At 41.4% G+C, this 15,244-nt stretch overlaps 1 protein-coding gene across 1 annotated transcript in view; it reads right to left on the bottom strand.

The window, feature by feature from the left end:
* Positions 1 to 464: 464 nt before the first annotated feature.
* The window catches only part of DPT (dermatopontin), a 28,513-nt gene continuing 13,733 nt past the window's right edge, over positions 465 to 15,244 (bottom strand). Inside the window, exons 3-4 of the mRNA XM_049824611.1 lie at positions 7,663 to 7,770; positions 465 to 1,857 (exon numbers count right to left, since the gene is read on the bottom strand). Coding sequence (XP_049680568.1) covers positions 1,791 to 1,857; positions 7,663 to 7,770 — 175 coding nt within the window. The 3' untranslated portion in view covers positions 465 to 1,790. The remainder of the gene's footprint in view (positions 1,858 to 7,662; positions 7,771 to 15,244) is intronic.

The raw sequence follows: 15,244 nt of genomic DNA, 5'->3' as shown, positions 1-15,244 counted from the left end.
TCTTTCTGTGGTGCTGTGGATCTATATCAGCTTAAGCTGATCTTGCATTGTCCCCTCAGAGGCCTCCGTGAGTCCATGGTGTGCGCACAGAATTGAGAGCAGCCTAAGTAGTCCAGACAAAATTGTGTGGGAGATAGGTGTCCATCTAGAGCAGGTGTTCCCCTAATTATAGTGCCTTCTCTTCTGGTGCTTTCCTGTTTGGAACTCCCTTGGCTTCCTTTGCCTGTCTACCAGTGTCAGCTAACAAGCTTCTCCAGCTTCCCTAGGCCTCTTGATTTCTCTTTGCCACTGTTCCTTACATGTCACAGCAACTGGCTCTCACAGAAACTCCCTAATCACCATCGTGGTGTCAGAGAATGACAGAGGCTTTCTTTGTGTGCAAGTTAATAAGCTGGTGTGAGTAAAATCAAGAAAGAACAAGGCTACAGTAATGCAAAACCTATTATTCTTTTATTGGACAAGTGTAGTTTCAATGCTCACGCTTGAGGGTATGCTAGTAAGTATGTTAAAAATGCTTGGACCATGGAAACTGACTGACTGGCACCACTGTTTCCTGTGAAGCTTTATAACCTTAAATTGGTACATGGGGTCAACGTGGCTCTTGAGCCAGCACTGCCAGAGCCACTGCTAGGTTTGCCATTCACTTCATCAGCTAAGAAACTAAGCCCTAAATTCTGGTTTGTTCAAGAGCAAAAATCCTACCTCATGTCTTCCTGGAAGAGATCAATAGTCTTTCTTGTTGCATTACAGCTGCGCAAGTGCTGTGCAGTCTTGAAACACGGTCAGCTTATCCTTTACAGGGAATGAAATCTGCAAGTTGGAGGAACTGAGGTCACCTAAGTCATTAGCTTTATTTGTCTGTTCTAAGCCAAGAATATATTACTGAGGGCAGATGGATGTTTTACAGGCACCCGTAGTGGAAACCCAATCCACCTTAAAAGCAGACTCCCAACAAGTGCTGTATACATATTTACTGAGAATGCGAGTGGCCTGACCTACTCCTGGGTTTGCCCAGAGTAGAGCTCCTGGCTAGTTATGCCATTAGAGAATTTAAGACAATATAAAAGAGACTCTCACTAAATCTGGGTTAGGCTTCTGGTTTTGATGGATCTGCTCTCAATCAGGTATTGATGTCTTCCAGTGTTGTAAATACCTGGAATTCCCCTGTGCAGGCAGACCTTTGTTGCAGTAGAGTTACGCTGAGGGCTGTAACAGGTAACGCCAGATGCAGTAATGCCAGATGCAGTACACCAGGGACCTCCTGATGCTGCTTTCAGCACACTTCCAGCTACTAAATGCTGAGAAGCTGGTAGGGATCGCTGGGTTGGTTCCAAGTACAAAGTAGAAGACAGGAAAGTCTAGCGGATCTTGAAAAGCTTATAGTATGTTTCCACCTCATCAGAGTGACTGTGCTGGGAAGCAATTTATACAAAGTTTCTATGTGAAAGGAAGTTGTATGTGTTCACAGAATGGCTATATGTATATATAGAAAAGGTAACTGTGCATATGCCATAGACTTGTGTATCATAAACGTGTATGTCAGAAGCAATTTTATTTGGGGGATACAACTGCCAATGCAGCTTGAAGGAATCCTCCAAAATTACTGTTGCAAGCACGTGGGCTGGCAATTTATTTATTAGCTCCAGAGGGAAATAATTGTATCTTCAGCAGACAGCTGATGAGTCTTCGTACTTTTTCTTGTGAGCCTAATTGCCTTTCTCCTGTAATCGCTGACCTTCATCCCACCCTGTCTGTCCCCAAGCTTTCCAAGTGGGGTACACTCAATCTTTTTAAACATTTTGAAACGGGCAGTCATACTCTGTCATCCTGCAGACAATGAATTTCCACTGACGATCCCTGCATGAAAGGGAGACAAGAGAGAGGTATTAGTGAGCCAGAACTGCAGAAGATAAGACTATACAAGTAAGAATAATGTTACACCAGGTATCGTGGCAACAAAAACTTCTGTCTGCCATTAGCTCACTGTCTTCTGAGTGCTTTGTGTTTTTATGGGCTGGAATGATATTAAATATGTCTAATAGTTATAATTCCTTCATACTTCCTTACAAGGTAAAAAAAATCAGCTCTCTGAATAATTAGGTCTCTGAGTATCCTTCAGAAGATGATGCCTCTTGATGGTGATCAATCCTAAACCGACTTTAAATCAGTGACTGAGATGAGAAGGATGGTTCTGTCAAAAGTTATTGTCATGTATTGCTCAGGAATGTGTACAAAGTAAAATAAGTGGGTGATTTTCAAGCCATTTCTAAGTGGGGAGTTATCGACACAGCAAAATTCACTCTTGTTTTTTTCTTTCCACTACTAGGTCTTCTAGCTAGTGTCCTTTATTAAAGATGTGAAGGAATCAATAGTGAGAGAAATTAAATTCACTTCTCATCCTTGATTTCCACAAGTCACGTGTGAGGCAGAGTAATGTTTATGAGTGTGAGGAGAGTTTATTCTCTTCCTGGTCTGTGAGTAATTGGATGTCTGTATGCTCTCTGAGGAGAGCGATACGATACCTGCTAACAATTGTTAGTAGGAAGTGTGACTGGAGCAGCAGGATTCAACAGTGGAAGCCAGTAATTTAGTGTCCAATAGCTGCAACAGGCTGCAGATTTCCACCTTAGCTTATTGTGTGTTAAATTTTCCCCTGACAAAAAGGCATGAGTTCAGAGGATCAAATACTGTCCTGCTGTGGAGCAAATGTTCAATTTAGGCTGCTTGCTACTGGCTAACAGGAGTTTAGATCTAGAGTACAGTCCTTGCAGATGGCAGCCGTCATTTAAATTGGTAATGGGTAGTACTCCAAGAGGTTTCTGAAAGTTTGGGTTCTGCTAATGGTTATCTCCTAAACCTGAGGCACAGGACAGGTAATGCTGCTGGAGTGGTTCAACAGGAGCTTGCTTTACAAGACCCCTGCACAGTCCTGGTTTTCTGGTGGCCAGCTCCAAACAGGGAGGAAACTGGTGCAGAACTTGCTGTTTCTCAGGGATGTGCTGAGAACACCTGAGCCCAGCTTTTGCTATTAAGTGCTCTTATATGGTTTCATTGACTGGGTGACTCTATCTTGGAGTAAGATTAATTTAACTCTTAAGGTCTGTGTAGGTATGAAGCATCTCATTTCAGCTTTGATTAACTGAGGTTTTTTATTGGAAATTTACTATGCTACTTCACCAGTTTGTGCTGAGTGTCATTTGGAACTGGGTCTGTCTCATACTCATCAGCAAGTCTGCATTTACTTATGTAGTGTTTATTTTTGGTTTTCTTTAGGCCTTTCCTAAATGGTTTTTAACTGTAATTTCCTCATAAAACTGTTGCCAAAGGTTAATGAAATGCAAGATTCATTTTTAGGTTTATTTTAGGAAGTCCTCATTTGGACTATGTGCATGCTTTTCAAAGACAGTTATTACTCTTTTGGTCCCTAAGCTACCCAGAAAGACAAAGAAAAAGATGACTCGTATGTGGATTAACAGGATTATATGGGTCAAAATTAACGTCTGCCTAACTAGCACCTGTTGTCAGAGAGACTTTTAGCTCAAAAGCTGAGGTCAAGCCATTTTTCTAAAATGGGATATTGTAAAGTTAAAAGTCAAATTCTTTAAAATAAATGTATTTTAGTTGCCTGAATTAATAACATGCTTTAAAATATTAGAATGGAATTATTTCTGAAGCTATAGTTTAAACTTGAACTTGCAGACACTTTAGCATATACACACATGGTTGATGGCCAACTAGTGTGCATTTAGTGTCTTAATTTATCTTTTTTTGCATTACTTGCATTTGAAGTTAAGCATATACGTGCAACTGTTTAGGAGGTGATCAATTACTTTGTACCACTGGTGCTGTGTGTTTAATTCAATAGTTATTAGCCTGTTTCAATTGGTAGATCCCTTACAAGTTTTTCTGTGGGAGTGCAGATCCCAGCAGGAATTGCCCTATGTGGAATACTCTAGTATATATATTATTGCCTTTGCAGATCCTTAACACCACTTTATAAGTCCCCCCCAAATTGCTAACTTCATGCATTTCCTTGGCTTGGGGAGTCGATATTGAATTGTCACTTTTACTCTCCAGCTGTCATGTTCTGTCAGATTTGAATTTTTGATGCTATAGGGAACATATCTTTTATCTCCAAATATTGCCGAATAATCTGTTTCCAATTCAGTTAAAAAATTCTATGAATTCCTATTCATATTAAGTTTGACAAAATCCTCTTTCTTTGACCATATGAAACTTATTAGGGACCTAAAATACCCTATAATTTAGCTCAGCTGAGTTCAGTAGGTATCCAGCTTGTCCAGGCATTTCAAATGTACTTATTGCTGTGGTATCTGGGTGTTGATCTATCTTTCAGTGATGATATCTGAGCAGTTAAGAAATTACTGGCTATTCAGATCACCCAAATAAATGGAGCAGAGGACAGCTGTGTAAAAGAAATGAGCTTATGATAGTCTGTGTGTGCTATCTTTATACTTTGCAGTGAAGCGCAAGCTGTGGCACCTACCAGGCACATCTGGTAATCCCCACCTCCCTGTCCAAGCTACTTGCTGCAGGTTGGGCTGTGAGTTCCCCAGTGGTGCTCTCTGGACTCCAGAGACCAACCCAGCCAGACCACAGCCCTGTAACAAGGCTCCACAAGGGAACCATGCCATCATCACTTAGCATGTTTCAGAGCTCAGGCTGAAGCTACTTTGAAGCCTCTTTTTAAAAAAAAAAAATAATAAAATTTGGAAGCTATTTTGCCAAGGGTTTACAATGTGCATGTCTATGTGGGCCGTTTCAGTTGTTTACAACCAGCTTCACGTACCCCATGCCCTTCTCTGAAACTTGACTGTATCAGTCTGTCTAACAAAAAGATACTGCCTTTCTCTGCAAATGTTCCCTTATGTCCACAGGTCATCCTGTCTGCGTCAGCGTTACGACCACACTCCCAAGCGTGCTTCCAGAGATACTTCAGGCCTCTGCTAATTCTTTCCAGCTGCTTTTCTCTTGCTTTATAGAAAATTGTTTTCTCTTTTTGACCCATTTTAAATGGGACCGAAAAATGTAAATATTAACCACTTCTAAAGTCTGTTTTCCACACATGAGCACTTAAAAACCTCTGATGATGAACAGCAACTCCTTCATTCATTCCTGATACACAGGCATGGAAACTCACAGAGAGTGATTACAGAAGAGGAGGTGGGGATACCACCTTTCTAAACTTTCTATAGCTCTTGCTGGAGGCATCACGTGCTCTCTCCAATATCTGTGTATCAGCAGTGACCTCAGTGATGCAATGTCTTAAGGAGTAGGAAGGGAGGATATAATTTCTGCAAGTTTATTCAGAAAGTCTAAAAGTACCTAACTGTTTGAAGTGATTAGGAAAGCTTAAACTAAAATACCTCCAGAGGCTTTTTTTGTGCCTCTCATTAGCTCGAGAACATTGCCTGTCATGGGCTAAATAGTATGGACACAAGTTTAATGTGCTTGAAAATGAAAAGTAGTCTCAAAATCTACAGCATATTTACACAGACAAGCTGCATGTGTGCATGCTCCTGGCAGGCCGAGACTTGGAATAGCTTTTTCTGCTCCTATTTTGCCTCAGCCAGCTGCAAAGAACCATTTAGAATGGCAAACTTTGCTGACTGTTGTGAGTATACCACTCCAGGAGAGTTATGGTGTGAATCTGAATTATGAACTGGTGTAGCAGGAATTTTTTTCACTTCATACACCAGGCAACACAAGTTGGTTTTAGTCATTCTGGAAGCTGGGGGCCAGAAAGTTCATTGGCACAGAAAAGTTTCCTAGATTGCAATTTATAAAATGTTTTCTCTATAGTTTTCGCCGGCTGCTGTTGCAGGTTCATCTCTGCCATCACAGTAGTGGTAGGGCAAATGTGGTGTTGTTGGCTTCTTCTCTTTCCAGGTACTGTGGTCCCATAACCTGTGAGGACCTGTGCTCCTGATGTATATCCCCGTGATGCTGCTTCTGCTCCTGGCCGGTCGCCCCACTGCCACCCTGTTCTGAAGGCTGTGTTAAGCCTTCATCAGTCACAGACAGAAATCTGCTCAGAGGCACTGGTTACCTCAACTGCTCTGTTTTCCAGGCTCACCTTTGTGATTCCTGACTTTACACTGGTCCACATCTGATAGAGGCTTGAATCCAGCTGCAGGGGAGCACACTGTCTGCATTATCTCCCCTACTCTCTGCCACAGCCATGAGGAACAAGGATTAAGAATAGCACTGGGGAATATTTAAGAGAAAAAAACACTACAACAGAGATTCCCTTGCAACGTTGTAAATTCTTTATCTAAAGGGATAAATAGATACCTTTGAGTCAATTAGCGTGGAAGTTACTCTTCCACTTGTAGGAAAAAATTGCAGGCATGGCTTCCATTTGGTAATAAACAGGCTAATGAATTTTAGCCAGAAAATTAAGGTCATGGACCTGCAGCAGTCTGACAATGTGTTACCATTTCTGGAAAAGTCTCCTTATTTTAGGCAATCTTTTGGCTGAGGGATCCCTAGTGTACTTGGGCAAACTAAGAGCATCACAGTGGCAAAAGCACCTTGGCTCCTTTGAGTGTTGTTAGAGACAGTTTGAAATGTTGGTGTGTTTAAATTCCCACTTCTCTCTTCTCTCCCCGCTTCTCCTGTAGCCAGTCTGGGCAGCGGTGGGCCAGTGCAGCGCACCTTGCCTTGCTGTCTGTGCTGTGTTTGATAACAAATGCTTTAATATACCAGACTGAAGTGTCTGATAAAAAACATCAGCAAAGAAATAGCTCGCAGTTAATGTATTAGAGGTCAGCTTGAGAGGAAAGAATCAAGATCCCTCTCCCACAGTCAGGTTTCAGTGACTGCTCACAGTCTCCTTAAACCTGCTCTGTTAGGATCTCTGTAGTCCCAGGCAGACAGCACTGTGGGGTTTATGTTAAGTCCAAATTGTAAAACTTTGCAGTTCTGCACAGGAAGGAGGGAGAGATGCTTCTTTGTAACTGAGCAGAGCAATTATGACTCCATTTGCATGACTACAACTTCACTAGCCATAGGGCCTCACTCAAGAGGATTACCAAATGTCATGTCATGACCAGGACTCATCAAGAAAAAGTAGTTAACTCATTTTCTGGAAAGGGATCGATGTGCACTGCATTGCCTTAATTCCCAGTGTGGCCTCAAATCTGTTAGAATTGTGTTGCAATGGATCGGGCAGTTTACAGCATTCACATTGCAGTTTGTATGGTCTTATCTTTGCATGCAGGCAGATTCCTTGCTTCTCTGCAAAGAAAAGTGGGCCAAAATAAGTTCTTCATCCCCTGAAAAATCAGGGTGTTCAGGCTGAGTTTTTACTGAGTTAAATGAAAGATGCTCAAACTAGAGGTAGGTGAGAAACAATACTGAAGATCTGTTACTCTTTACAGAGTGCAGATTTAGCCAAACCTGCCATCGCTGTTTTTCACTACTAAGATGGACATAGCAAATGATCCCCTTGTGCATGAAGACGCCCTGTTCCTGATACACCACCCTGGACAATTAGCCACATGCACTGTGAACTTTGGTCCTCAGAATTACTAGTCTGATGCTGAGTACCACAGCAGGCAATGTGGAGCCACACACCGTTTAGAAAAGGAAGACTATTTTTTTTTTTTTAATTTCTAATGAAACAGATGAAAAGCAAACCTGTTCACAGCAGAGAAAGTTGTGGTTGCCCCACGGATGTAATAGTCATAGGTGTACATCATCATGTCCATATCTTCTCCATAGTGTCCTGGATATTCTGTTGTTAACCTTTACGTTAGGGAAAAAGAAGATAATATTATTTACTATCTTATAGAAAAGTCCAGTTGACTGAATGCAACTCAAATAGTAGGTTTTTTCCTGCTTCTTTAAAAGTTCTTGTTTCTTAACAGCACCACAAGATGCAGTCTCACCTATGAGACTGCCTTTCTCTTCTACACAACTAATCCATGTAGCTATTTGAATAAATTTCAGTAAGTTTAGAACTGTTAAGAGCAAGTTGGAGTATTATATGTATCTACATATGCAGCTCTGGGATAAAAGCAGCCTGAACAAGAATGTAAAGCTTGTCGACTACTTAGGTCTTTATTGCAGGGATTTGCTCTGGCCTCTTGTGAGTCTGTTTAGTTTGCTGCTGTAGAGTGCTGTAAATGTTGCCAAGTCAAATAACTAGAAGCATTTATCCATTTATGAAGTATATTAAATGAATGTAGCAATTAATCCATTCCTCTTTGTTGTTGCCACGTTCTGACTGGTATATAATGTAAAAATATGGGTCTCGACAATATTTGTGCGGTGTATTTTATCTAAAAAGCTCAAAGTGCTTCTGCATTTATTAATCAAATTACCGTTACTGCTTCCCTGGGAAATAGGCAAGTAATACTGTACTTGGTTTTACAGATAATAAACAGATGCAGGAAGGGGCTGGGACCTTCACCAGTACTTTATGTCAACATTATGTTAGAGGTCAGGAATGGAAATCTGGCACTCAGTCTTTCCTTGTATTACACCATTTTATGAGAGAGCTGCCAGTGGCGTTGTGTCAGCTTCACTCTGAAGCAGCACAAGGAAGAATCAGGTTCCCTGTAAGGGAGATGCTGTCCCCGTGGAAATGAAAGGCTCAACTCCTATTGAGACTAACAGGGTTAAGATGTCTTTATGCAAATCCTGACAACCATTTTTCTGACTTAATTCAGCCCAGCAGCAGTACTTGAATGATCCTTGAAGGTGATCCTAGCACATCCCAGTCAAGCACCCATGTGCATGTTTATGTTTTGTTAAATTGGTGGGGGTTGAGCGCAAGCTTAAATATTTTACTCTCTAGGAATATAATATTCAGATGGCTTTAAGTTTTTTAAATGAGATGCTTTGGAGGTATTTGGACCCCAAACGAGTAACTGTTGGAGTACTCAGAAACTGAAGGTTTACCTGAAAACTGAGGGACTCTGGAATATTAGGCTACTTTATCTTAGAGCCACTTTCTGTAACAAAAAAATCCTCTGAAATTGCTACCACCTTCTGTATATTTTAAATGTATTTTTGATCACTTTATTTACCCTAGTCTTATGCTGTTTACATCTTCTTTGTAAAGCAGATGTGACTTAATTCCAGGTCATTTTCAGCTTTTGAAAATGAAAGAAAAACATCATTCAGTTGGAACATCATTCTTAACAAATCATTATTGCTTGAGAAATGAAAAGGGGAACTAAGTGTGAAACTCAAGCATGACCTTATAAGATCCCTAAGTCTCAACAGTCAACTTCTTTGAACATCTCTCATTCTCATGCCTCCTGTCCTTTGGCCATGGCGATCACCAAACAGATTATGAGTTGTGGTACAAGAACACCCATCCCCAAGGGTGTTTGGGAAACAGAGGATCAGGCCTGGTCACAGCATCTGTTGTCACAGCTCTGACGAAGGACCCATGGATTTGCAGAGCCCTCGCAGTGATAAGAAATGAACAGCAGTATTTCACAGGTCATGCAGACAGATGCTGCGGAGTAGGAGAAATAGAATAAATCACACGTACACCGGCAATTGTTAGGATGGAAAATAGATAGAGTCATCAGTATGCTCTGCAAGTGGGAAAATTAGAGCTACAGTTTTCGGTCCAGTGCCCGTGAAAAGTCCAAAACGAGACCACTATGGACTTTAAGGGAACTGGCTGTGAGCCAGACAAAGAAAATAAATATAAATATTACAAAAAGCTGTTTCTCATGGCTTCTTACCAGTTAGCTGGTGGTTTTTCTTCAACTAAAGATCATCACCTGAATGTGTTTCTGTCAAACCATTGCAAACCTAAGTTATTTGTTATTTTGATTGAGGGCTGATGTTATCATTTTTGCTTTCAGGACATTTCTCCTTGTGCTCCCAAATGTATATTTATTTGTCAGTGTCAGACAGTTTACAGTTTTGATTTGAATACTTTTTTACTTAGACAACCCATGACTTGAATCTGTAATACACCTTTATGGCCCCATACAAGAACCTTAGCCTGAGCATAAACTGGTCCCTTGGTATAGCCAACTTGCTGAAAGCCCTCCAGTTCACAAAAAGCTACTTTCGAGGCGCTGCGCTCCATGCCCAGGGCTGTAATGAGAGCTAGAGTATACTTCACAAAGCCTGACCTCTGCTACCTGGTCTGTATTTTATCCATTTTCCTTACAGAGAAATCAAGCCCTTGAGGAGAACTTTTTTGCATGCATGAGTCTCCTATCAGTGAAGCCATGGATCTGAATCTGGAAACTTAGGAGCATTTCTGGATCCATAGCCAGAGGCCAAAAGAAACTGGGGCTACATCTATGCTAGTAAATTAAACACCACCAGAGAATGTTTCTGGGCACTATAACTTGATTGCCTTGACATGTAAATTATTAGAACAATCCCTGGGACAATTTTAGTCCAGACCAACTAGCACAGTCTCAGCAGATACCTCAAAGACACAGTTCGCAAGTTAGCACATAGCAGGTACCATTCCCAACAGGGAGAAGGTGGACACTCTGTTTTGGAGGGTAAGAAAGTTTAATGGTGTGGCTGCTCCCTCTGCCAGAGGAGAGTCCCCATATTTAGTTTACTAATTTGGAGCCTGAGTGTCTGACAGCACGTCTTCGAAGATTCCTGGGTCATAGCAGGTTTTTAAAATGTGGCGTGAAGACCAGCTATGCACCAGGATTTCATTTTGCATTGCCCCATCAACTCCAGGTTTTGGGGCTTTTTTGGGCTATTATGAGAAAACACTAAGATGTGTGTTTATATATGTTCCACCAAATGTGTTTCATAACATCTGTTTGGCATTCAGCAAGGAAAATGTTCTGTAATCTTGACCAGCACTATGTGCTAGGCAGATGAGACTGTGCAAGAGACAAGGTTAAAAAGCTGCTCTCAGCTCTACTCAGAGACAGAACTGAGAGTCATTTCTTCGAACTTGTTTCATGAGCCTTTCAGTTGGAAAGTAAATCTGATGTCAAGGTCCTGAATTACTGTGAAGGGTATTACAGACCTTTTGCAGAAGCAGGCTGTGTTATTCTGAAGTGAATAGATGCAGTAGGGAGCCTTCATTTAGCTTCCCTCTCTTTTCTTTCTGCCTGATGTCATCCCCCCTCCCTCTCTGCTAACTTCTCCACATTACCATTCAGCCTTTTAGGGCTTCTCTGCTAAGAAATGTTTGAAAAGCAAATATATGCAATTACCAAAAGTAAATGATTTGGGGACTTGAGCTGCTCTGAATTTTGTCTTGTTACATAGACAGATGCCTACTGACTCTTTTGTTGTGGAGAGAAAAATTATAAATAGTGCTGTGACAGAAGTGTTGAAGTTCACTTGGGTCTGTGTGGTCTGTCTGTCTAATTCAGTTCTCTTTGATGTTTGCTGTACTCATTTATGAAACTGTTCCCTTAAGCCCATGCATCTCAAGGTCGTATGGATTGCGCTGTATCCTTTAGAAGGAAATGCAATTGGTTGTCCATATAGCAGGGCTCCATGGTGTGACCCAGCCCTTCTCTATTATCCCCATTTTTGGAATCCTGGGGGTGAGTCGCACAAAATGTGTCTGCACTGAGTGATGCTCTAGTGTTTAATACTTAGGGATATTCAGCACATGGTTTTCTCGTCATGGAAGGGAGAAAGGTAATTTAACTCTGCCATTAAGGGTCTTCTCAAAGTGGTATGGCCGGCACAGGAGTTGTAGCTTGGTGTGTAACTTTATTATCAAGTGCTTAATTGAAAATATTAAGTGTTTTACTCTCTAATGCATATCAACTGTGAACCACCTACCAGGGTCCTACAGACAGGTTATTTATTTACAAACATGGTAGCATTTGTAAGCCACGTGTGGCATTGTAGGGTTTATACCTGAGAGGAGTCATGAAACAAGTGAGAGACACTTTTTGCCCTAGTTGGTGAGGGTTTGCCTGCCCACAGGAGTCTGGACTCCCAAGAAGTCCAAGCCCAAGGGCAAGACCCATTTGGGAAGAGCCATCCACAGCAGCCTGCATGAGGGCCCTGTAAGCACTTCTGGCATTGACCTCTTTGATAAGAAAACTGGGCTAGGGGAGCAGTGAGAAGCTTGGGAATTGCCAAGTGCTGACACAAAGTTGCTGCTGCCGTTTGAGGCGATCTAAAGCCTCTAAGGACTGTGCTGTGGTGCCTGAGAGGGTATGTGAGGGAAGACCTTTGAAGAGAGGCTTGCAAAGCAGCTGTGAGAAGACCTGTGTTATGCTGACCGTGGGACCAGGCATTGAGTAATTTGGTGCCAAACTAACCCCGAGGAGGCAGAGCAGGTTGCATGTACTGGGATTGTTTACCAAACCCGGATATGCACATAGGTGTTAAGTTTGGGGAAGGACTTGTAGGGGAGAAAACAGTAATGTGAGACCTTCAGCAAGTGGTAGTCTTTTCAATCCATATGATCTATTTGCAAGAATACAGAAAACAGAGGAATTCTGGTTTGGCTTTGCAAATCCACTTCAGGTTGGTATCAGGTGTATGATGTTTGAGCACGAGACTTGGAGCACTAGTGGCATTGTCAAGAGAGGAGAAAGCAGGTAATTTTATGTTAAAGACTGGAAAGAAAAGCTTGTGAGAAAGGATATAAGTGGTTTGGCATGTGCGGGGAAGAGCAGGAAAACCTGACAGAAAAAGGTATTTTCATAATGGGTTTTTTAGCTGGTATAGGATTGATGTGAGATGGTTTATCTTCTGACTGGTTTGCATTGCCCCACCCATCCCCATGTTTTTCTAATGTATTTTACTATAATCCTATAAATCTTGCTCAGCGTAGGAAACGTATTGAAAAAAGGCATTAAATCTTTAACAGGATTACTGTTGTTATTATTTTAGTCTGAAACTAGTAATGTTGTTTATTTTCCACAGTGAAGAATCACTATGATAGAGATTAATAGAAAACACAGAGTTACTCATTTAGCACCGTGAAGAATGTTTTGTACTAATCTACGGTGATCCCTAGCACTCTTTTAATGATTGACTTCAGAAATAGTTATCACGAGTCTATTTTTTACCAATAAGAAGATTGAGTCACACCCATGGCCTTACTAGTATTGTACAGTCTGTCCCTTAGAGAAGTAAATGGGAACCGTGGATATGCCTTGCTTTCAGATATCAAGCAGACAAAAGAAATGAGTCTTTTAAATTATCAAAGACGGTCAGTGGTAGAGCTCATGGTTTCCTCTCCAACTGTTGAATATGCTTATTCCCTGCTAGTAAGTACGTTGTTTCAGAGTACCTTACACTTTTCACTGAACTCTTCCTCTAGCAATGCCACAGCCAAAAGAAGGAGCTGTTTCATTTCAGGAGGAAAACATAAGCTTTGACATTAACTTTCTGACCTTTGAGGACAAGGAGTGTCCCCTGAATGACCTTACCGATTCAGATGTTATTTACAAGTGCTTCAAGAATATGGCTCTCCTAAAGGAAAATTTTGGTTCAAGAGCCATGAGCCTGCATGTTACATTCAGTGAACATGGGAATTATATGACTCTCTAATCAATTTCAGTTCTTCCTCCAGCTGGAAGACAGCGGTCATCCCCTTTTAAAAAGCATACTATGCTGAAAAGCCAAAGAAGGTCTTAGTAAACTGTCTACAGAAATTCCTGCCAATGATCCCAGCATAGAGCCCAGATAGCTGGGCTGCCAGGGAATTAGAGGTGTCCTGGAGCTAGAGATGAACAGTTTTCTCATGTGGCCATGTCACGTGTGTTTCGGGATTGAGTTCAAGCTCCAGGCTCTGAGGTCATAGATTCACCTAGATACATCACCGCCTTTCTGTTTCCACTATGTTGTAGTGAAAACCACAAACTCTCAGAGGGCTGAGGAGCCACGAGGCCAACAGTGTGGGACCACAGTTCTTCTTGGAGGCCTACATGAGCTAGTGCAATACAGATACAAGCAGCAGCAGATTGCTCAGGGCACCTTATGCCTGTTCCTCAAGAAAGTCATGTCTGAAATAACATTAGCCAGCTTTCCAATGTTAAGCAAATGTGTTTCTCCTAAGATGTCTCTGGAAGATGGTCCTGGAGATTGAACTGTAAGGTTGTATTTGCTGAGATATAAAAAAAATTCAGTTAAATACCCTTTTTTATTAAAAAAAAAAAAAAAAAAAAAAAGAGGGAAGGGGAATTGGGTTCCCAGAAGCACATGTTTCCCCCACATCTATTCTGAGTTCACCTCCTGGATTTGTATCTCTGCTGTTAGTAATCTCTGAGAAACCTGCATAGGATCTCATCAGTTTCAATATGGTTTTGGTGGCAGGTTGAGTCAGAAAACAAATAAGTTCTTTAAGACCCATAACTCTTGGAAAATGTAATTGTTGCCTGGACAATGTCACTGTGACAGAGAGCAGCCACAGCTCCAGACAGACCTTCTGGCACTTGGACTGCTTCTTGTTTGGAGAGGGGAAACAGTCATAAACAGTCTGTGCAGACTTGGGGCTGCTCTGTGACATGTGTTTGCTTTTGAGAGTATGGAGTCAAGCTTTCAATTTCCTGGCAAAGAGAAAAATCTGGGCTCTAATGGGACCGCTTAATAACATCGTCTCTGCATCTGTGATGGATTTGCTTCCTTTATGGTTCAAATCAGCACACAGTGGTAGCGTTCCCTAGCCAGGTAAAATAATGGGAGCTTTTCTGCCTCCTGTGAGCAATGTTAATTATTTTCAGTATGGTAGAAATGTGCAGAATCCATGACAAGACTTGGCATGGTGAAGAAGAAAACAAAGTACTTGTAAAAAAAAAATAAAAATAGGAAGTGCAAAACTATGAGACTGGAAAAAAATTAGTATATTTATTTTCAATATGGGCTTACTGTACAGGTAAACTGGGAATTAATGGTGAGAAGATGAGCTGTGAAACAGAACTGCTAGGCTCTAAGAGTAAGGGTATAGATCCTACCAAGCAAAGTCCTTAAGCATGCGTTTGGCTTTAACCATGTTCTTAAGTTAAGCAAAGTGTTTAAGTGTGGGTTTCAATCAGCATGATGGTGTCATAAATTAATATTCCAGTAAGTATTAGCAGGACTCGAAAAATATCGGAATGTTCCAGCTGTAAAAACTGGGTCAAATTCTAACAAACCATTTGCATGGCTTGTATATATGGGGAAAACCTGTCTTTCTTCATTGTAGGGAAGACCAGCTCACTTCAGGAGGAATGTAGTCCTGAAGAAGAGGAGCCAAGAGAATCTGTGCATAAGGATCAGCTGTCTTACCGCTTTTATATTTGCCAGAGCGCCCTGT

This window comes from Accipiter gentilis, chromosome 21, assembly GCF_929443795.1.
Source record: "Accipiter gentilis chromosome 21, bAccGen1.1, whole genome shotgun sequence".
Taxonomy (NCBI): Eukaryota; Metazoa; Chordata; class Aves; order Accipitriformes; family Accipitridae; genus Astur; species Astur gentilis.
This window is presented reverse-complemented; position numbering and strand designations above follow the sequence as displayed.